Raw genomic sequence first — 22,807 nt, 5'->3', positions numbered from 1 at the left:
GAGCGGAGTGGGAGACAGAGAGAAATATTGATGTGAAAGAGAAACATCGATCGGCTGCCTCCTGCACGCCCCCCACTGGGGATGGAGCCCACAACCCGGGCCTGTGCCCTGACCGGGAATCGAACCCTGACCTCCTGGTTCCTAGGTCGATGCTCAACCACGGAGCCACGCCAGCCAGGGCTAGCCTGTTTACTTTTATTTTATTTATTTATTATTATTATTTTTTAAATATACTTCATTGATTTTTTTACAGAGAGGAAGGGAGAGGGATAGAGAGCTAGAAACATCGATGAGAGAGAAACATCGATCAGCTGCCTCCTGCACACTCCCCACTGGGGATGTGCCCGCAACCAAGGTCCATGCCCTTGGCCGGAAGCGAACCTGGGACCCTTAAGTCCACAGGCCGACGCTCTATCCACTGAGCCACACCGGTTTTGGCTATTTTTTTTCTTCAAATATATTTTGATTGATGTCAGAGAGGAAGGGAGAGGGAGAGAGAGAGAAACATCTGTGATGAGAGAGAATCATGGATCGGCTGCCTCCTGCACGCCCCACACTGGGGACCGAGCCCTCAACCTGGGCACGTGCCCTTGACGGGAACCGAACCCAGGACCCTTCAGTCCGCAGGCCGACGCCCTATCCACTGAGCCACACTGGCTGGGGTCAGCCTGTTTACTTTTATTTTACCCCCAATGATAGCGTCCTCGCCAGCAGAGGAGAAGGCAGGTGCTCTGAGCCTGAGTAAGAAACCAGGACAAACTTCTAAAAGGCACAAAGAGAATGAAAAACAGCCCTGCGATTGCAGAAAGTCCCCGAGTGTGGGCTTCTGCCCAGGAAATACACATCCTGTAACCCGGCGGGCGGTCCCCCCCCCCCACCCCCCCGCCCCGGGCGCCGCTGCATTAAAGCGCTGCATCCTCAGAGCCCGGGAATAAACTCACGCCCCTGTGGTCCGTCCAAGACAGAGGAAGAGCAGATGGTGGGCAGAGCCCGTCCCTCCCGTCAACGCTGTGGGGGAAACTCGCCACTCACCAGCCACTCACGCAAGAGAGTGAAATTGACCACCTCTGACACCAGACACCAGAACAAACCCAAAATGCCCTGGCCGGTGTGGCTCAGTGGATGGAGCGTCGGCCTGCGGACTCAAGGGTCCTGGGTTCGATTCCGGCCAAGGGCATGTACCTTGGTTGCAGGCACATCCCCAGTGGGGGGCGTGCAGGAGGCAGCTGATGGATGTTTCTCTCTCATCGATGTTTCTAACTCTCTATCCCTTTCCCTTCCTCTCTATAAAAAGTCAATAAAATATATATATATTTTTTAAAAAAAGAATAAACCCAAAGCAGATTGAAGATTTAAGTGTAAGACCTGGAACCATTAAACCAGGAGAAAAACGGGCAGTCAGCTCTGACATTGCTCTTAGCAACATTTTTTGGGGATGTGTCTCCTTGCGCAAGGAAAACGAAAGAAAAAATAAACAAATGGGCCAGACTGGAAACTTTTTTGCACAGCGAAGGAAACGCAACAAAATGCAAAGGAAACCTGAATGGGAGGAGAGATTTCGCCAACGACACAGCCAATCAGGGGCCCATACCTAAATATATAGAGAGAACTCATGCAACCTGATACCAAAACAGCAAACAGTCCGATTTAAAAAATGGACAGAGGCCCAAACCGGCATGGCTCAGTGGATAGAGCGTCTCGGACTGAAGGGTCCCGGGTTCGATTCCAGTCAAGGGCACATGGCTGGGTTGTGGGCTCAATCCCCAGTGGGGGGTGAGCAGGAGGCAGCCGATCAGTGATTCTCTCTCATCATTGATGTTTCTAACCCTCTCTCTCTTTCCCTCTCCCTTCCTTTCTGAAATATATATATATATATAGATAGATAGATGATAGATAGATAGATAATAGATATAAAATGGGGCTCCCATTATACCCAGTGATCCCACTTCTAGGAATCTATCCCAAGAAACCAGAAACACCCATCAGAAAGGACGTATGCCCCCTATGTCCATAGCAGCACAACTGACAATAGCTAAGATTTGGAAACGGCCTAAGTGCCCGTCGATGGGCGCGTGGGCCAGGAAGACCGGGTGCCTGCACGCGGTGGAAAATGACGCAGCCACGGGAGAGAACGCAGCTTCCCATGTCCGAGATGGATGGGCCGAGAAGGCGCTATGTTCACCGGAATAAGTCAGAGAAAGTCGTAGGTGGAACCGAAACAAAAAAATAACCGAACAAATGGCCCGGGGCCGGCGTGGCTCGGTGGTTGAGCGTTGACCTAGGAACCAGGAGGTCACAGGTTCGATTCCCGGTCAGGGCACAGGCCCGGGTGGTGGGCTCGATCCCCAGTAGGGGGTGTGCAGGAGGCAGCCGATCCATGATGCTCTCTCATCACTGATGTTTCTCTCTCTCTCTCCCTCTCCCTTCCTCTCTGCGATCAATAAAAATATGTAAAAACAAACAAACAAAAAACAAAATAACTGAGCAAATGAAACAGAAACAGGCTTCTAGAAGGGACTGGGCTCCAGGTGAGCCTCCCTCGCGCCCGAGGCCTGGCTGTGCACAGCGCCACCCGGTGGAGAAGCGCTGGCATCCTTGGGGTGCTAGGCTGTCTGCACAGGGGGAGGGGCTGGGGGCCCCCTCGTCTCCCCTCATCTCTCCATTGACTAGAACCCCAGGCGGCTCAGCCAAGGGCTGAGGGCTGAGGGCACAGATGTTTCTTCCTCCAAGCTTGACGGCCTGGCGGGGCCAGGCCACGGGAGGTCATGAGGACATCCCACGGGGGGGGGGGGGGGGGCACTCACCCCGAGGCCTCGTCCCAGTAGTAGTGGCTGCGGCCCGGGAAGCTCTGCTCCAGCTTGTCCATCTGCAGGGTCCGCACGAAGGTGCCCGTCTTGGACGTCTGCTTCAGCAGGCGGTTGTGCACGTCCGAGAGGATGGAGAAGGTGGTGCCTCGGGGGTAGCAGAGCCCCACGCGGATCCAGTCGCCCCTGGCAACGGAGACGGAGTTAAGGAACCTTGCCATGCAGGGAGGACCATGCAGGGAGGACCATCAGGGAGGACCATGCAGGGTCCCGGGGGCACCTCCAGAGCCGACATCGGGCCCCACCCAGACCCGGGCTGCAAAGACATCCTCTCCACTGGGGGTCAGTCCAGGCGGAGGCCCTGGGTCCGCCCCTCCCGGCCCCGCCTGACCGCAGGGCCCTGGCATGGCTTTGGGGCTCGTTCCCAGCATCCGACACATGCCTGCCTCGCAGGACTGCTGCATGGAAGATGCTCAGACGCAAACACACACAGAAAACCCCATCCTGCCCCCCCTTCGGCCTCGGGCCCCAGAGCCCCTTTCCCTCCGTGTGGAATGGAACGCCCTGGGCAGGCATGTGTCTGCCTTACACGTGACCTCCCTGCACCCCGCTGCACCCTGTGGGTGTCACTGGCCCCGCCTCCTGGACAAAGGGACTGGGGCTCCCTGGGTCGGACGCCCGGCCTGAGGTCACCCCCACCCCCAGTGGGACTGGGCCAGGTCTCCAGGCTGAGCTGCTGGGTGACAAGGGGCCCTGTGGTGCTTCCCCTGCAGGGGGCGTGGCCTGTTCTAGGCCCGGCAGGGGGCGTGGCTTCCAGAGGCTCTACAGGGGGTGTGGCCTGCTCTAGGGGGCGTGACCAGGCTGAGGCCCTGAAAGGGGGTGTGGCTGCCTGAGGCCTTGAAGGGGCGTGGCCTCCGGAGACTCTGCAGGGGGCGTGACTGTCTAAGGCCCTGCAGGGGGCGTGGCCTGCCCTAGGGGGCGTGACCAGACTGAGGCCTTGCAGGAGACGTGGCTTCCAGAGGCCCTGGAGGGGCGTGGCTTCCAGAGGCCTGCAGGGGGCGTGGCCTGCCCTAGGGGGCTGACCAGGCTGAGGCCTCCCAGGAGGCGTGGCTTCCAGAGGCCCTGGAGGGGCGTGGCTTCCAGAGGCCTGCAGGGGGCGTGGCCTGCCCTAGGGGGCGTGACCAGGCTGAGGCCTCCCAGGAGGCGTGGCTTCCAGAGGCCCTGGGGGGACATGGCTTCCAGAGGCCTGCAGGGGGCGTGGCCTGCCCTAGGGGGCTGACCAGGCTGAGGCCTCCCAGGAGGCGTGGCTTCCAGAGGCCCTGGAGGGGCGTGGCTTCCAGAGGCCTGCAGGGGCGTGGCCGGCCCTAGGGGGCGTGGCCTTCCCGAGGCCCCGTCTCCCCGCCCTCCCGGCCACGCCCCCTCACTTGTTGAAGTTGATGAGCCAGATGGCGAGCTCGGCGGGCGCTGTGCGGTCCCAGTGGATGGTGTAGCCCTTGCGCAGCGTGACGACCGGCTGGTACTGCTGGTAGTGGGTGCTCCCGGTCAGCGCGCCCCCCAGGTGCAGGGGGCGCCCCGGGAAGTCGTTCTTGATGATCTTCATGCGCAGGTTGCTGGTCCTGTAGGCCTGGATGTACATCTTCTCGGACCCAGAAAGGAAGCGCACAACGGGGCGGTTACCAGGGATCCTGCCAGGGGCGCGGGGTGAGCCTCTGCCTGCAGCCCTGCTTAGACCACGTGAAGGGGCGGCCAGAGAAGGGGTCCCCCTCCCCCACACAGCCCACGCCGCACAGCGCACTCCAGCCAAGGCCTCTGCATCTTTAAAAAGGGCTGCGCTGCCGGCCGGTGTGGCTCAGTGGGTAGAGCGCGGGCCTGCGGACTGAAGGGTCCCCGGTTCCATTCCCGGTCAGGGCACAGGCCCGGGTTGCGGGCTCGAACCCCAGTGGGGGGCGTGCAGGAGGCAGCCGATCCCTGTGTGCCCCCCTGTGCGTGCCCCCCTGTGCGTGCCCACCTGTGCGTAGTGCCCGCTGCAGATGGCCCCCCGCCAGTCGGGGACGTCGATGCAGTCGGGGTGCCGCAGCAGCCAGTTGTCGGCCTTGGTGAGGTAGGAGCCGGGGTACTCGGACACGGAGCCGTCCACGTCATGGAACACCGACGTCTTGTCGCCGTCCATGTCCAGCTGGTTGAACCAGGGCCCGGGCTCCCCGAAGAACACCCTGGACGTGATCTGCCAGAGCCAGAGCCCCGGTGTCAGGGGGCGGGGCCAGGGGGGACCCCGCGGACACCGCACCGGCCTAACCAGAGGCGCTCGCTCCCGGGTGGGGGCGGGGGAGGGGGGGGACCACAGGCGGACCTCGCAGACGGGGCGGGACCACGGCCAGACCGCGCCACCCCTCAACCCCCACACCCAGCCTCTGGCCTCTGCTTATGGGAGGGGAGGGCGCCGGTTCCAGCTCGAAAGGCTGCAGAGCTGGGCGGGGACGCAGGGGCACGCGTGTGCGTGTGTGCATGTGTGTATCTGTGTGTGCATGTATGTGTGATTGCATATGTATCTGTGTGTGATTGCATGTGCGTGTGTGTATCTGTGTGTGCGTGTATGTGTGATTGCATGTGTATCTCTGTGTGATTGCATGTGCGTGTGTGTATCTGTGTGTGCGTGCATGCGTGATTGCATGTGTATCTGTGTGTGATTGCATGTGAATGTGTGTGTGTGTGTGTGTGTGTGAATGAGACTGAGGCGGCAGAGAATGTTTGCACGAGGCGGTGTGTGCACCCACATGGGTGAGGAAGGGGCAGGCTCTCCTCGTGGCCCCTGGACATTCCCGTGACCGGCCTCTTTGGGGCCCGAGCGGCCCGAGTAAAGGAATTAGCTAACTCCAGTCTGACATCTGTCCCCTCCGCCTGCCCTGAGCGCGCAGACAGGCAAAGGGCAGGAGCGGAGGCGGGAGGGGAGGCCTGGGAAATCTGCAACCAGAGAGCGAGAGAGAGAGAGAGAGAGAGAGAGAGAGAGAGAACGCCCGCCCCAGGAGGCCCGGCCCTGCCTCGTCCCCGGGGGCACCCGGCCTGATCCCGTCACCAGGACGCTCCTAGGCTGTCTGTGGCCAGGCGGCCCTGCTCTCAGGGGGGGACTGAACGCAGCAGCTTCAGCAAAGATCCCTCAGACACGGCAGGTTTTTAAATTAACTGCGCCGCCCGGCCGGCGTGGCTCAGAGGTTGAGCATCGACTAGGAACCAGGAGGTCAGGGTTCGATTCCCGCTCAGGGCACAGGCCCGGGTTGCAGGCTCGATTCCCTGTGGGGGGCGTGCAAGAGGCAGCCGGTCCATGATTCTCTCTCATCATGGATGTGTGTGTGACTCTCTCTCCCTCCCTCTCTGAAATCAATCTATAATAATAAAAGCGTCATATGCAAATTAGACTGGACGTCCGTCGGGACGACCTTCCAGATGAAGCTGAGGCTGTGAAGGAAGCCCAGGCCCTGAATGCCTGCCAGTGGCCGGAGGGAAGCCCGGGTCCCGGGTGCCGGAGGGAAGCTGATGCCGGCAGCCGGGGGAAGGAAGGCCTACTCTTGCACGAATTTCGTGCACCAGGCCTCTAGGAAAAATATATTTAGAAAATTAAATGAACTGGGCCAAACTCAGGTGGCCCAGGCACAGGACTCACAGGTCAAAAGCCAGGCGCCTGGAGGAGCAGCCTGACTCTGGCGCCCAGCGCGAGGCTCCCGCTGAGGCCCGTGAGCCCTGGGCAGGGCGAGGGCAGGCGGGCAGTGACCCCGGCCTGACCGGCCGGCCCCCACACTTGTACTTTTCCAGTCTGGATGCAGCCAGAACTGGGCTGCGGTCCAGGCTGCCCGGAGGAGGCCGCTCAGACCCTGCGATGAGTAACCGCCCGGGCCTGGGTGGCTGGGAGAGGGCCCGGCACCTCGCTCACCGGGACGTCCTCGAAGGTGACCTTGGACACGTTGTTGTGGGGGCAGCTCTGCCAGGCGTTGTTCAGGCGGAAGGCCAGGGCGCTGGTGTGCCGGCCCTCCAGGGCCGCGAACTTGCGGAAGGTGCAGTTCTGGATGTTGATGGGGCCGTCGTAGAACTGGATCCCCCGGATGGGGAAGTTCCTGCGGGGGCGGGCGAGGCAGTGTCAGGCATGTTGCCACGTCTGCCCCCTCGTGGGTGCCACCAGGGACCTGCCAGGCAAACGAGGCCTGGCCCCGCCCCCAGCAGCTCCCCTGCCTAGCACACGGCGGGCTCATTCGTTAGCTCATGGGGAAAGCATTCAGGGACGTAGTGTCACTCACTGATCGCTGGATGGATGGATGGATGGATGGATGATGGATGGATGATGGATGGATAGATGATGGATGGATGGATGGATGGATGGATGGATGGATGATGGATGGATGGATAGATGATGGATGGATGATGGATGGATGGATGATGGATGGATGGATGGATGGATGGATGGATGATGGATGGATGATGGATGGATGGATGATGGATGGATGGATGGATGGATGATGGATGGATAGATGATGGATGGATAATGGATGATGGATGGATGATGGATTGATGATGGATAGATGATGGATGGATGGATGATGGATGGATGATGGATGGATGGATGGATGAATGATGGATGATGGATGGATGGATGGATGGATGATGGATGGAAGGATGGATGGATGATGGATAAATGGTTGATGATGGATTGGTGGATAGATGATGGAGGATGGATGGATGGATGGATGATGGATGATGGATGGATGATGGATGGATGATGGATGATGGATGGGTGGATGAATGGATGGATGGATGATGTATGATGGATGGGTGGATTGGTGGGTGGATGGATGGTGGAGGATGGATGGAAGGATGGATGCTGGATGGGTGGATGGATGATGGACAGAGAGATGAATATCTCTGTAGGTGCTGGGTTAGGGCTTGGGGGACCATCCTCTATTGCAAACCTATCCCCCAACATTTCCATCCTGTGAAGAGTCACTGGGCAAACACTGCCAGCACCGCCAGCACCGTGCCCCGTGGGGAGGGAGAGCCAGTCGTCATGGCCGCCTCAGCCTCACTTGCTACAACAATTTAATCAGATGAGGCCTGGGGTGCGTTTCCTGTCTGTGAGCAAGCGTTTCGCTGGGGCGCGGGCTGGATTTGGGGGACAGAGGAAAGCCAGCAGGAGACCCCAGAAATCCCAGATCCCCAGGAGGCCGGAGGGGACGCAGGCGTGGCCGTGGAGGGAGGGGACTGGAGTAGGACTGTGACTGGGACATTTCGCCTCGAGCCCAGTGGGGGGCAGGGGTCAGGGACCCTCTCCATGTGCCTCGGGCTCCTGAGCCAGGGGCAAGGGCGGGGGGGGCAAGGGCCTACGAGGGCCCCAAATCGAGGCCTGCTCATCCTCCAGGCCCAGCTTTTTTGCTTTTACTGGCATCTCCACCCCTGGGCCAAGGCAGGAAGATGAACAAGAATGCAGATATGAATGTCTGGGGAGAGAGGCCGCACCCAGCTGCCCCCCATCCTCACACCGCCCCCCCTCCAGGCAGACACGGCTCCCGGGGGACGCTGCGTCACGCGGGCTGGGCAAGGTGGCGTCAGCGGACGCCAGGGACCGGGCCCTTCTGCATTGTTTTATGAGCGGCCGATGAACGTCACGGCCGTGAGTCCTGCCTGCCGGGGGCGGCCCCGGGCCTCTGTCCATGGAACGCATCTCTGGGACCACTCAGTGTCCCTTCAGACCCCAGCCGGGCCCAGACAGGATGAATCAGCCGTGACCGGGCTGCACGTCCCGGGTTCTGGCTCCGAGTGCAGCTGGAGGCCCACAGAGGAGCCAGACGCTCAACTAACGCACCGATGGGAACCCTCGGCGTGAACCGTCAGAGCGCCTGGGCCCGGGAGTGGGACCCTCAGAGCAGGGCCCGGCCGTGCAGACCCAGGGCGGCTCCTATAACAGTCCGACCAGGGCCACCTCGAGCCCATGGTTCTGTCTGCAAGATCTTTTCTTTCCTTTTTTTAAAATATATTTTTATTGATTTCAGAGAGGAGGGGGAGAGGGAGAGGGAGAGAGAGACATCCATGAGGAGAGAGAATCATGGACCAGCTGCCTCCTGCACGCCCCCCACTGGGGATCAAACCTATAACCCAGGCATGTGCCCTTGATCAGATTTGAACCCGGGACACTTCAGTCCACAGGCCGGCGCTCAGTGGATAGAGCGTCGGCCTGTGGACTGAAGGGTCCCGGGTTCGAATCCGGTCAAGGGCACGTACCTTGGTTGCGGGCACATCCCCAGTAGGGAGTGTGCAGGAGGCAGCTGGTCGATGTTTCTCTCTCATCGATGTTTCTAACTCTCTATCCCTCTCCCCTCCTCCCTGTAAAAAATCAATAAAATATATTACAAATAAAATTCCTATCAACACAGCCCAGAGCCATGCCGCCTGCTGCCTCCCCTCAGCAGTCCTGCCTCCCCTCTCACGTCTGGGCCCCGCGGCTCGAGGCGGCCGCCGCCGTGGGCGCCAACCTACTGGCCGATTGGCAGGGTCCTCCCGCTGGGGTCCAGGCCGCCGGGGCCCCAGACCCTGCTGTCCATCATCCTGGTCCCCAGGTTGCCGCTCTCGCCCACAAACAGGCTGTTCTTGATCTCCTGCTTGGAGCCGTCGTCGTAGGGGAAGGTCCCGCCGCTGCAGGGGGGTGGGGGAGGGTGTCAGGGTGAGGAAGCCGCGGGCACCTTCCCAGGGGGCCCGGCGCCCGGGGACAGGTGCCTGCTTACCTGGCCAGGGTCAGGCCGATGCCATTGTCAGCGAACCTGGGGACGGAAGCAGACAGTCAGAGCGCGCTGGCCGGTGTGGCTCAGTGGGTAGAGCGCGCTCACTCGCCCTGCGGCCCCCCTCCCCCCCGGGCCCTGGAGCCACTGCAGCTACTGTGGGGGTTGGGGGGATCGGGACCTGAGCTTGGGGTTCCCTGAGGGAGCTGGGATAGCTCAGGCCCCTCCTGCTCAGCCTGGCTCCACAGAGAATGAGTGACAGCGTGTGTCTGGGCGTCAGGCCTGGGGAGACAGGCGCCCTGGGCCTGCGTCTCCAGCCCCCTCGCCGGCTGGTGGAGGCTGCACCCTGGCGCGTGCAGGGCCTGGCTCCTCGCCAGATCTGGATCGGGGTGCAGGCCCCTGCCGGCTTCTCCTTGTCCCTGCACCCCCAGCGCTTGGCCTGCGTTCTCCCTTCTCGTCCGCTGAGCCCCGGGGGCCTCAGAGACACTCAGGGCTGTGTCCCCCCCACACACACACACCTGGGAGGGCCTGGGGAACCAGCCACTCCTCCCGCCTGCTTTTCCCAAGCCTGGGCCCTGCCGCTTCCTCTCGCTCCCTCACCCTAACTGTCAGGGTTCCTCTAAGGCAGCGGTTCTCAACCTTCCTGACGCCGCGACCCTTTAATACAGCTCCTCACGCTGTGGGGACCCCCAACCATAACATTATTCTCGTGGCTACTTCATCACTGTCATGTTGCTACTGTGATGAATCGTCATGTAAATATCTGATATGCAGGATGTATTTTCATGGTTACAAATTGAACGTAATTAAAGCAGTGATTCATCACAAAAACGATATGTGATTATAGATGTGTTTTCCGATGGTCTTGGGCGACCCCTGTGAAAGGGTCGTTCGGCCCCCAAGGGGCCACGACCCACAGGTTGAGAACCGCTGCTCTAGGGGGTCCCGGTGGAGCGGGGCAGCATATGTCTGTCCTGGGAGCCTGTCCCTCGGTCCTGTCCCTCGGGGGCTGCACGTTCTCCACGGGCCTTCGCCCCGCAGCTCCCTTCTCATTGGCCTCCGGGGCGGGAAGCTGCGGTTTCGGGTCCCAGGCAAGCACCTCCTGGTTTAGGGGGATTCGCTAAGCCCAGCCTGGGGACCCTCCCTGAAATAAAGGCGCCAAGCTCGACCTTTGAGAGTCAGTGTAAGAAACGAAGGCTACCGAGGACGCAGCACACAGTGGGTGCCTTTGAGAGTCAGTGTAAGAAAAGAAGGCCACCGAGGACGCAGCACACAGTGGGTGCCTTTGAGAGTCAGTGTAAAAAACAAAGGCTACCGAGGACCCAGCACACAGTGGGTGCCTTTGAGAGTCAGTGTAAGAAACGAAGGCCACTGAGGACACAGCACACAGTGGGTGCCTTTGAGAGTCAGTGTAAAAAACAAAGGCTACCGAGGACCCAGCACACAGTGGGTGCCTTTGAGAGTCAGTGTAAGAAACGAAGGCCACTGAGGACACAGCACACAGTGGGTGCCTTTGAGAGTCAGTGTAAGAAAAGAAGGCCACCGAGGACGCAGCACACAGTGGGTGCCTTTGAGAGTCAGTGTAAAAAACAAAGGCTACCGAGGACCCAGCACACAGTGGGTGCCTTTGAGAGGGTAAACAACGAAGGCCACCGAGGACGCAGCACACAGTGGGTGCCTTTGAGAGTCAGTGTAAGAAAGGAAGGCCACCGAGGACGCAGCACACAGTGGGTGCCTTTGAGAGGGTAAACAACGAAGGCCACTGAGGACGCAGCACACATTGGGTGCTTTTGAGAGGGTAAGAAACAAAGGCCACTGAGGACGAGGACGCAGCACACAGTGGGCGCCTAGCTCCCCCACCTTCACGGACTGGCTATGGGCCTGAGGGGGCCCCACCCCCTACGACCCGGAGGCCATTCGCGGCCCCAGCACCTGGCACTGGGCCGAGGCTGTTGGGAGGGGCTGGGGGCCAGGCCTGCTGCCTTCTCCGCCCCCGCCCGGCCCTGGCCACTCCTCCCCGCCCCGTGCTGCTCTCTCCCCGCCCCGGGCAGGGGCTCCGTGCCCACTCGGTGACAACGCCACACGGCCCACTCACCGGCAGCTGTCCAGCCACACGTCCCCGCCCCGCAGCCAGGCCCCGTGGTCCTGGTTCTTGTAGGCAGTGAAGTGCTTGATGATGGCTGGCACCCGGGGCTTCAGCGGGTCGGCGTCCTGGTGCGGGCTGTACCTGCGGGGCGCACGGGCGGGGGGTCACGGGTCAGAGGGGGGGCTCCTGCATGGGCCCCCTCATGCAGGTGGCAGCTGCGTCCCCTCTCTTGCCCATCAGCTGCCCGAGGAGCACCCCGCCCAGCGGTCAAAGGTCAGAGAATCTCAGGGCCAGGACGGCGGTGCCAGCTCTCCACCCACTGGGGTAACCTTGACCCCAAGCCTCAGCCTCTCAGCTGGGCAGCAGCTTGGGGGCCCAGACGCTCACTGGGGTGCGCCCTACAGATGTCCCCTGGGGCCATCACCGTGTCCCTGGGGTCACCTCAGAGGGAGCCCCGGCCACGGGGTCCCCTCACAGAGACCGGCTCCTCGGCACTGGGGGCCTCGACGTGTGGGCCCGGCCCGGCTGGCTCCTCCTCTTTACTCCGAAGGAGTCCTTCTTCCCTCCTTCCTTTCCACGCGGTCCCTCCCAGCCCGACCTGCTGCCGCCCCGGCCCATCCCGCTCACTGACCAGGGGCGGGTTTTTGCTGAACCCTAATGCACCCCTAAGGCTGAAATTCTAATTCACCCCTAAGACTGAACCTTAATTCACCCCTAATTCATCTCTAATGCTGAAACCCTAATTCACCGTTAATCCACCCCTAAGACTGAAACCTAATTCAATCCTAAGGCCGAAACCCTAATTCACTCCTAATTCACCCCTATTTACCCCTAATTCACTCCTAACTCAGCCCTAATTCAGCCCTAATGCTGAAACCCTAAATGCTGGAATCTCACACTTGGCTCTGTCCGGATTCTCACCACGGTTCCCCCAGCAACTAGCTCAACGTGCAGGACACAGGATGTGCTCCACAGACACCGGATGACTGACTGAGTGAATGACAGTGAGTGGATGGGTGGGTGGGTGGATGGATGATGGATGGATGGATGATGGGTGGATGGATGAGTAGATGGATGGATAGATGGATGGATGGATGGATGGGTGGGTGGATGGATGGATGGAAGGATGGGTGGGTGGATGGATGGGTGGATGGAGGGATGGATGGATGGAGGAGGGATGGATGGAGGGATGGAGGGATGGGTGGATGAGGGATGGCTGGATGGATGGATGGAGGGATGGGTGGATGAGGGATGGAGGGATGGAGGGATGGATGGATGATGGATGGGTGGGTGGAATGGGGCTGACCTGAGGGTCCCGAGGGCTGATTACCTGGCAGAGATGATCGAGAGGAAGGGCCGCTTGTCTTTGGCAGAGGCTTCTGTGGTTTTGACGCCGTTGTCTATGATCATGCCAGCCTGCGGGGGGGGGGGGGGTAGACATTCAGGGGCACGTTGGCTTGCCCTGCAGGCCAGGCATCTCCTCACGCCCAGCCTCACTGCACCACCTCGCACGCTCCCGCAAACCACCTCTGCTCCCAGGATGCACTAGTGGGAGCAGGGGCCTGCCGTGCGGTGTGGGGGTGGCCCTGTGTGGCTCGGTCAGGTCTGAAACCCTCTGGGAGGCACAGCGGAGAACGCTGAGGACACAGGGGTTCAGGACCTGGTCCAAGGCCACGCGGCCGAGTCCCTCCTGCTAAGTCCTCCAGGCCGCCCCTCCACGCGTGCCCGTGACCCTGGCCGACTTCCGGCGGCAAACCACTTCCCCCCATAGCCTCACCAGTCCCAACCTCTCCGCACATCCAGGTCGAACAAGGCTCACCCCCACCCCTCTCGTGGGAAGGCCCTCGGGGGTCTGATAAGTAGCCGATGCATTGTCCCCGCCCCCACCCCACCGCTGATGGCCCGTTCCGATGGGGACAGCTCCCTGGGGCCCCCGACAGCCTCAGAACGTCCCCCGAGGCCCGTGCTGTTCTGTTGGGCGACACCATGGTCCTCCTGGCCTCTGTCCTCGGCCCCGGGAGCTCGCGTCTTTCTTAGCTTCTGGGACGTGGCCCCGCCCGGGGGTCCTCTCTCTGCCCAGCCACCCAGCCCTCCTCACAGGACACCCCCTCAGCGTAAGCACAGGTCATGCTGAGAATCTCTCTCTCCTGTTTGGTCTAGTTCCTCGTTGGCCCTTGTTTTGTTTTTGACCCTGAACGTGTCCACTCTCCTCTGGGACCACGGTTTTCTGACCTGCACCATAAGGGACTGGGCCCGAGGGCCAGCCTGACACCCAGGCCTTCCCATCTGGTGGGTGGATGGGTGGGTGGATGGATGGATGGATGGGTGGATGGGTGGGTGGGTGGATGGGTGGATGGATGAGTGGATGGGTGGATGGATGGATGGGTGGATGGATGGATGGGTGGGTGGGTGGATGGGTGGATGGATGAGTGGATGGGTGGGTGGATGGATGGATGGGTGGGTGGATGGGTGGATGGATGGGTGGGTGGATGGATGGATGGGTGGGTGGATGGATGAGTGGATGGATGAGTGGATGGGTGGATGGATGAGTGGATGGGTGGATGGATGAGTGGATGGGTGGGTGGATGGATGGATGGGTGGGTGGATGGATGAGTGGATGGGTGGGTGGATGAGTGGATGGGTGGGTGGATGGATGAGTGGATGGGTGGGTGGATGGATGAGTGGATGGATGGATGGGTGGGTGGATGGATGAGTGGATGTATGGATGGGTGGGTGGATGGATGAGTGGATGGATGGATGGGTGGGTGGATAGATGGGTGGGTGGATGGATGAGTGGATGGGTGGGTGGATGGATGGGTGGGTGGATGGATGAGTGGATGGGTGGATGGGTGGGTGGATGGATGAGTGGATGGGTGGGTGGATGGATGAGTGAATGGATGGATGGGTGGATGGATGGATGGGTGGGTGGATGGATGGGTGGGTGGATGGATGGATGGGTGGGTGGATGGGTGGATGGGTGGGTGGATGGATGGGTGGGTGGGTGGATGGATGGATGGGTGGGTGGGTGGATGGGTGGATGGATGAGTGGATGGGTGGGTGGATGGATGGATGGGTGGGTGGATGGGTGGATGGATGGGTGGGTGGATGGATGGATGGGTGGGTGGATGGATGAGTGGATGGATGAGTGGATGGGTGGATGGATGAGTGGATGGGTGGATGGATGAGTGGATGGGTGGGTGGATGGATGGATGGGTGGGTGGATGGATGAGTGGATGGGTGGGTGGATGAGTGGATGGGTGGGTGGATGGATGAGTGGATGGGTGGGTGGATGGATGAGTGGATGGATGGATGGGTGGGTGGATGGATGAGTGGATGTATGGATGGGTGGGTGGATGGATGAGTGGATGGATGGATGGGTGGGTGGATGGATGGGTGGGTGGATGGATGAGTGGATGGGTGGGTGGATGGATGGGTGGGTGGATGGATGAGTGGATGGGTGGATGGGTGGGTGGATGGATGAGTGGATGGGTGGGTGGATGGATGAGTGAATGGATGGATGGGTGGATGGATGGATGGGTGGGTGGATGGATGGGTGGGTGGATGGATGGATGGGTGGGTGGATGGGTGGATGGGTGGGTGGATGGATGGGTGGGTGGGTGGATGGATGGATGGGTGGGTGGGTGGATGGGTGGATGGATGAGTGGATGGGTGGGTGGATGGATGGATGGGTGGGTGGATGGGTGGATGGATGGGTGGGTGGATGGATGGATGGGTGGGTGGATGGATGAGTGGATGGATGAGTGGATGGGTGGATGGATGAGTGGATGGGTGGATGGATGAGTGGATGGGTGGGTGGATGGATGGATGGGTGGGTGGATGGATGAGTGGATGGGTGGGTGGATGAGTGGATGGGTGGGTGGATGGATGAGTGGATGGGTGGGTGGATGGATGAGTGGATGGATGGATGGGTGGGTGGATGGATGAGTGGATGTATGGATGGGTGGGTGGATGGATGAGTGGATGGATGGATGGGTGGGTGGATGGATGGGTGGGTGGATGGATGAGTGGATGGGTGGGTGGATGGATGGGTGGGTGGATGGATGAGTGGATGGGTGGATGGGTGGGTGGATGGATGAGTGGATGGGTGGGTGGATGGATGAGTGAATGGATGGATGGGTGGATGGATGGATGGGTGGGTGGATGGATGGGTGGGTGGATGGATGGATGGGTGGGTGGATGGGTGGATGGGTGGGTGGATGGATGGGTGGGTGGGTGGATGGATGGATGGGTGGGTGGGTGGATGGGTGGGTGGATGGGTGGCTGGCTGGCTGGATGGGTGGGTGGATGGATGGATGGCCCCATGCCTGCGTCCACAGCTCCAGTCTCAGGGCTGCCCTGACAGGGTTGGGGGTGGTGGTCTGGGGTGACTCACCCGGTAGTTGGAATGTGCCCGGTTGTTCTGGAACTTTCCCAGGGGGATGTGCTCCGAGTAGCCCGGGGAGTACATGCCCACTGAGGGGCCCGTCGGCACGTGGTGGAAAATGAACCAAAATCCCGTCTCCTGTGGGAGAGGTACAGGAAGGCACAGGACTCAGCTCCAGGCGGCTTCTGGCCGGGCGACCGAATGGCCCCAAACCCCGCCTTCTCCAACGGGCCCACCACCCACCCCCAAACACTCCTTGGGAAACAGCAAAAAGCTTGAGGCAAATACACTTTGTGGGGCCCACCCCGTCTGTTAAAACCCTTCACCGGGTCCGACTCTATCGGCCCGACTCCACGCGGCTGGGTGTCAGCGCCATCACCCCTGGCAGGTAACGGGGGAGGGGGGCTTGCGGTGTTCTCGGCTTCTCTCTCTCCTTCTACAGACATGGAGGCCGGGCCCAGGGCCCAGGGCCCGCACTGCCTCGCTCAGGGTCCCTCGGGGGTGAGCGGCAGGGAGGGGTGGATGGGAGCGAAGCCCTGTTGGTACCCCATGGTGCCCTGGGCACGTGAGCTCCCCGTGCCCGTCTCCTGACACACCCAGCCCCGACCTCACAGGGCCAATGTGAGAACGGAATTATTTAGCTTAGAGAACGCTGGCGGGCCAGGCACTGGTCTAAGCGACAGCGATTTCAGTCTGACATGAGCTAACTATATATATAAAAGCCTAAGCAACCATTACAACCAGACGACTGGCTGGTAGCCATGATGTGCACTGACCACCAGGGGGCAGATGATCAATGCAGGAGCTGCCCCCTGGTGGTCAGTGTGCACCCATAGCCAACCTCTTGCGGTTGTCCCCCGGCCCTCCCCCCCAACCCCCCCGCCCGGCTGGCAGGCCCTGATCAGCCCCGATTGCCTGCCAGGCTGAGGGATCGCACCTGTGCACGAATTTGTACACTGGGCCTCTAGTTTCGCATAAAGTGCTGTGTTCTCATTGGCTACGATCACCAGGGGACGCAGGCACAGCCATCGCTGAAAACCAGGGCACCCCTCAGGCCTGGGGCTCGGCGCACACGTACCTCAGGCCTGGCTGGGCCCCCACAGGCCCCCCACCGCACCCCTAATTTCCTCCCAAGAAGAGACCTCCCCGCTCACCTCGGACCCCGCGGCGGAGCAGTTCACCAGGTTGTTGTTGGGATTGGCCATCCAGAAGGTGGACACGCCGCTGCGGGGAGGGGAGGGGCAGGGTCAGACACAGCCCCAGCCCCACACTGCGCGGGGCCCTGCGGGCTCGCCTCGCGGACGCTGCCCCCAGGAGCCCCTTAGAGGCCGGGGAACCCTGGGTTTGTTGATCTGAAACCCACTGTTCTCGGGGGAGCGGGGTGCACGGAGCCTTAACGTGATCAGGACTTGACATGGGCCCGGATCTTTGTGGGTGGACGGGCCCGCGTGTGGGTGGAGCCCGAGATGGTGGGAAATAAACCGGAAGCAGGACAGTGGCCATGTCTCAGGGAGCGGCCCGGGCTCAGGAGGCCGCTGCACAGGGAGCCATCTCTCTGGTCCACATGCCACCTGGGAGCCAGGGGCAGCAGCGCCCCAGAGAGCATTACATGGCGTCAGGAAAGCCCAAGGGCGAGAACTGCGGTTCTCCGGGGACACGATGGGTGACAGGGGCACCTGGGAAGGGACCTCGCCCCCTCTCGGAGCGGCAGGGGGCTCAGGGCGGGGCCTGGGGGCTCGGCAGCCGGGTGTGGGCACCGGCGGGCACGGGGAGCGCGTACTTGCAGTCCTGCCTGGGCTTGGGGATATAGCCCGGGAACGCGTCCTCCGTGATGGCCTTGCACATCCTGCTGTCCCGGTCGGAGGGGAGCAGTGTGCCCGCCTTGACGAGGAGGCCCAGGCAGTGGTCGAAGGTGTTCCGCTCCTCCGGCCCGTCCTCCGTGAAGAAGCAGTGGCCCAGCGAGTCGTAGCCCACCACGTCCTTGACCTGCGGGGCGAGGGGGGCCTGTCACCGGCGTCCGGCTGCTCACGGGCTCCGCGGGGAGCACAGGGGAGGGGGGAGGGGGTTGGAGGAGGACCGGACGCAGGGGTTGGGCCTGGGGGGGTTGGGAGGGGGGCCTGGGCAGGTGCCTTCCAGCTGGAGCTGTTCCGGCCGAGGCCCCAAGGGGTGGGAAGAGGGATAAAGCAGGAGAAGCAGGTGTGGCCCTGACCGGTGTGGCTCAGTGGATAGAGCGTCGGCCTGCAGACTGAAGGGTCCCAGGTTCGATTCCGGTCAAGGGCATGTACCTTGGTTGCGGGCACATCCCCAGTAGGGGGCGTGCAGGAGGCAGCCGATCCATGATTCTCTCTCATCATGGATGTTTCTCTCTCCCTCTCCCTTCCTCTCTGAAATCAAAATATAGTTTAAAAAAAGCAAGTTTCACAAACACAAATGCACGGGTGGCACCCGCCCGGGCACCGCCTGACACACACGAGGAGGCGCTGGGCTCGGGACCCCCGTGGAACACAGGCCGGTCCAGCGGGGCAGCCGGGACTCTGGGCCAGGCGGCAAGGTGGGTCTGGTGCCGCCGGCTCGGCCGACGTTCCCAGAGAAGCCAGGAACCCCGGCTCTGACTTGAACTTTCTCGGTGTTTAAACTGTGGGAGCGGATTTGAATGTTGCTTTAAACACCGTTCAGGCCAAAGGAAACACATCTGGGGCCCGCATGGCACCTGCAACATCTGCTCGTAAAGTTCACAGGGGGCGTGAGTTCGGTCCGTGAGAAGGGGGTGCAGGGCAGCGTACAATGATCGGTTTAGAGGAAAAACGATCAGATGTTTCTCTAAAACACCATACAAGCCGAAGCAAACACAAACTGGAGGTGCCATTTTGTATCGTCCAGTTGGACACGTTTACAGAAAATACTAGAGGCCCGGTGCACGAAATTCATACACTCGGTGGGGGGAGGTCCCTCAGCCCAGCCTCCGCCCTCTCCCAGTCCAGGAGCCCTCGGGGATGTCCGACTGATGGCTTAGGCCCGCTCCCCATTTAAGCCGGCAGTCGGACATCCTTAGCGCTGCTGCGGAGGCGGGAGCGGCTCCCGCCACCACCCTTGCGCTCACCAGCCTTGAGCCCAGCTTCTGGCCCTGTGGGGGCGCACTGACCACCAGGGGGCAGCTCCTGCATCGAGCACCTGCCTCCTGGTGGTCAGTGCACGTCATAGCGACCGGTCGTTCCACATTCGGTCCATCTGCATATTAGCCTTTTATTCTATAGGCTAAGTTGGGCCCGGCCGGCGTGACCCAGTGGCTGAGCGTCCACCTAGGAACCAGGAGGTCACGGTTCGATTCCTGGTCAGGGCACAGGCCTGGGTTGCAGGCAGGATCCCCAGTGGGGGGCGTGCAGGAGGCGGCCGATCCATGATTCTCTCTCATCACTAATGTTTCTATCCACCTCCCTCTCCCTTCCTCTCTGAAATCAATAAAAATATATATATATATTTTTAAAAAAGAACTATCTGTGCAAATCAAGACAGGCCTCTGACACTCAGGCCGACGAGCTACTGACCACACGTCTCCCAGCAGCCTTTGCTCTGACGGACACTTGGTCTGCGGGCAGCAAAGGGCTCGGTGGCCGGGCCGACGCCACAGCCGTCCTGGCGTGGTCCCCTCGCCTCAGCTCGCAGACTGTCCCGCCGCACGGCCCCGGGAGGACCCTCCCCCGACGCAGGCACCCTCCCCCTCCCCCTGACCACCACCCCGGCGTCTTGGTGCCCTCGGCAAGCAGGCAGCCCATCTTCTCCTTCTCTTTGCCTGGCAGCTGCTGTCACTGGAGGTCACTTGGCGCCCAAGGGGAGGGAGGGTGGTTCTGCCCCGGGGCCCTGGACTTGGTGACCCGAGAGCTGGCGGCTGCGTGGCGGGAGGGAGGGCCCGCGAGGTCCGTTCTCCCTGGGAGGAGGGGGGAGGGGGGTGGGGAGCGCTCACCAGCAAGCCGTTGGAGCCGTGGACAGTGACGCAGCGCGAGAAGGTGTGGTGGATGGACAGGTCCCGCACGTAGGTGGGCGGGTCGTAGCCGCCCCGCTCGTCCAGGTCGCCCGCCAGGTGGAAGTGGATGGGGTACTGGCCCACCAGCTGCTGCCCCATGTGCCGCAGCTCCACGCCCTCCAGGTGCGCGGCCTTGAAGCCCAGGGCGAACTGGGAGGAGGGACAGAGTCGGGGGAAGCAGGGGTCAGAGGAGGCGGGAGTCGCTCCCTGGCACCCTGGTGGGACTGGTGTGATTGGTGTGGCTGGTGGGACTGGTGGGACTGGAGGGACTGGTGGGACTGGTGTGACTGGTGTGACTGGTGTGGCTGGTGTGGCTGGTGTGGCTGGTGTGGCTGGTGTGACTGGTGTGGCTGGTGTGGCTGGTGAGACTGGTGAGACTGGTGAGACTGGTGAGACTGGTGTGGCTGGTGTGGCTGGTGTGGCTGGTGGGACTGGTGTGGCTGGTGTGACTGGTGTGGCTGGTGTGGCTGGTGGGGCTGGTGTGGCTGGTGTGGCTGGTGTGGCTGGTGTGGCTGGTGTGGCTGGTGGGACTGGTGGGACTGGTGTGGCTGGTGTGGCTGGTGTGGCTGGTGTGGCTGGTGAGACTGGTGAGACTGGTGAGACTGGTGTGGCTGGTGTGGCTGGTGTGGCTGGTGTGGCTGGTGTGACTGGTGTGACTGGTGGGACTGGTGGGACTGGTGTGGCTGGTGTGGCTGGTGTGGCTGGTGTGGCGGGTGTGGCTGGTGTGGCTGGTGTGGCTGGTGTGGCTGGTGTGGCTGGTGTGGCTGGTGTGACTGGTGAGACTGGTGAGACTGGTGTGGCTGGTGTGGCTGGTGTGGCTGGTGTGGCTGGTGTGACTGGTGTGACTGGTGAGACTGGTGTGACTGGTGTGGCTGGTGTGGCTGGTGTGGCTGGTGTGGCTGGTATGACTAGTGTGGCTGGTGTGGCTGGTGTGACTGGTGTGGCTGGTGTGGCTGGTGGGACTGGTGTGGCTGGTGTGGCTGGTGTGGCTGGTGTGACTGGTGTGGCTGGTGTGGCTGGTGTGGCTGGTGTGACTGGTGTGGCTGGTGGGACTGGTGTGGCTGGTGTGATTGGTGTGACTGGTGGGCCTGGTGGGACTGGTGTGGCTGGTGTGGCTGGTGTGGCTGGTGTGACTGGTGTGGCTGGTGTGACTGGTGTGACTGGTGTGGCTGGTGGGACTGGTCTGGCTGGTGGGACTGGTGTGGCTGGTGTGACTGGTGTGACTGGTGGGCCTGGTGGGACTGGTGTGGCTGGTGGGACTGGTGTGGCTGGTGTGGCTGGTGTGACTGGTGTGACTGGTGGGCCTGGTGGGACTGGTGTGGCTGGTGGGACTGGTGTGGCTGGTGGGACTGGTGTAGCTGGTGGGCCTGGTGGGACTGGTGTGGCTGGTGTGGCTGGTGTGGCTGGTGTGACTGGTGTGGCTGGTGTGGCTGGTGTGGCTGGTGTGGCTGGTGTGGCTGGTGTGGCTGGTGGGACTGGTGTGGCTGGTGTGGCTGGTGTGGCTGGTGTGGCTGGTGTGGCTGGTGTGGCTGGTGGGGCTGGTGTGGCTGGTGGGGCTGGTGGGACTGGTGTGGCTGGTGTGGCTGGTGTGGCTGGTGTGGCTGGTGTGGCTGGTGGGGCTGGTGTGGCTGGTGTGGCTGGTGTGGCTGGTGTGGCTGGTGTGGCTGGTGTGGCTGGTGGGACTGGTGGGACTGGTGTGGCTGGTGGGACTGGTGTGGCTGGTGTGGCTGGTGGGACTGGTGTGGCTGGTGTGGCTGGTGTGGCTGGTGTGACTGGTGTGGCTGGTGTGGCTGGTGTGGCTGGTGGGACTGGTGTGGCTGGTGTGGCTGGTGTGGCTGGTGTGACTGGTGTGGCTGGTGGGACTGGTGTGGCTGGTGGGACTGGTATGACTGGTGTGGCTGGTGTGGCTGGTGTGGCTGGTGGGGCTGGTGTGGCTGGTGTGGCTGGTGTGGCTGGTGGGACTGGTGTGGCTGGTGGGACTGGTGTGACTGGTGTGGCTGGTGGGGCTGGTGTGGCTGGTGGGACTGGTGTGACTGGTGGGGCTGGTGTGACTGGTGTGGCTGGTGTGACTGGTGGGGCTGGTGTGACTGGTGTGGCTGGTGTGGCTGGTGTGGCTGGTGTGGCTGGTGGGACTGGTGTGACTGGTGTGACTGGTGGGGCTGGTGTGGCTGGTGTGGCTGGTGTGGCTGGTGTGGCTGGTGGGACTGGTGTGGCTGGTGTGGCTGGTGTGGCTGGTGTGACTGGTGTGGCTGGTGTGACTGGTGTGGCTGGTGGGCCTGGTGGGGCTGGTGTGGCTGGTGTGGCTGGTGTGACTGGTGTGGCTGGTGTGGCTGGTGTGGCTGGTGGGCCTGGTGGGACTGGTGTGGCTGGTGTGGCTGCTGTGGCTGGTGTGGCTGCTGTGGCTGGTGGGACTGGTGTGGCCGGTGTGACTGGTGTGGCCGGTGTGGCTGGTGTGGCCGGTGGGACTGGTGTGGCCGGTGGGACTGGTGTGACCGGTGTGGCTGGTGTGGCTGGTGTGGCTGGTGTGGCTGGTGTGGCTGGTGTGGCTGGTGGAACTGGTGTGGCTGGTGTGGCTGGTGTGGCTGGTGTGGCTGGTGTGGCTGGTGTGGCTGGTGTGGCTGGTGTGACTGGTGTGGCTGGTGGGCCTGGTGTGGCTGGTGTGGCTGGTGGGACTGGTGTGACTGGTGGGGCTGGTGGGGCTGGTGTGGCTGGTGTGGCTGGTGTGGCTGGTGTGGCTGGTGTGACTGGTGTGGCTGG

General features: G+C 61.7%; 1 protein-coding gene across 1 annotated transcript in view; it reads right to left on the bottom strand.

Annotated features, from left to right (window-relative positions):
* CEMIP (cell migration inducing hyaluronidase 1) overlaps window positions 1–22,807 on the bottom strand; it is a 117,583-nt gene that overhangs the window by 8,303 nt on the left and 86,473 nt on the right. Inside the window, exons 14-25 of the mRNA XM_070400529.1 lie at window positions 19,991–20,200; window positions 17,810–18,015; window positions 17,184–17,253; window positions 16,039–16,167; window positions 12,976–13,061; window positions 11,655–11,786; window positions 9,566–9,601; window positions 9,321–9,476; window positions 6,730–6,910; window positions 4,813–5,028; window positions 4,229–4,440; window positions 2,805–2,990 (exon numbers count right to left, since the gene is read on the bottom strand). Coding sequence (XP_070256630.1) covers window positions 2,805–2,990; window positions 4,229–4,440; window positions 4,813–5,028; window positions 6,730–6,910; window positions 9,321–9,476; window positions 9,566–9,601; window positions 11,655–11,786; window positions 12,976–13,061; window positions 16,039–16,167; window positions 17,184–17,253; window positions 17,810–18,015; window positions 19,991–20,200 — 1,820 coding nt within the window. The remainder of the gene's footprint in view (window positions 1–2,804; window positions 2,991–4,228; window positions 4,441–4,812; window positions 5,029–6,729; window positions 6,911–9,320; window positions 9,477–9,565; window positions 9,602–11,654; window positions 11,787–12,975; window positions 13,062–16,038; window positions 16,168–17,183; window positions 17,254–17,809; window positions 18,016–19,990; window positions 20,201–22,807) is intronic.

Source organism: Myotis yumanensis, unplaced genomic scaffold (assembly GCF_028538775.1).
Source record: "Myotis yumanensis isolate MYYU_CA2020_CCGP unplaced genomic scaffold, mMyoYum1.0.hap1 SCAF_20, whole genome shotgun sequence".
Lineage (NCBI taxonomy): Eukaryota > Metazoa > Chordata > Mammalia > Chiroptera > Vespertilionidae > Myotis > Myotis yumanensis.
This window is presented reverse-complemented; position numbering and strand designations above follow the sequence as displayed.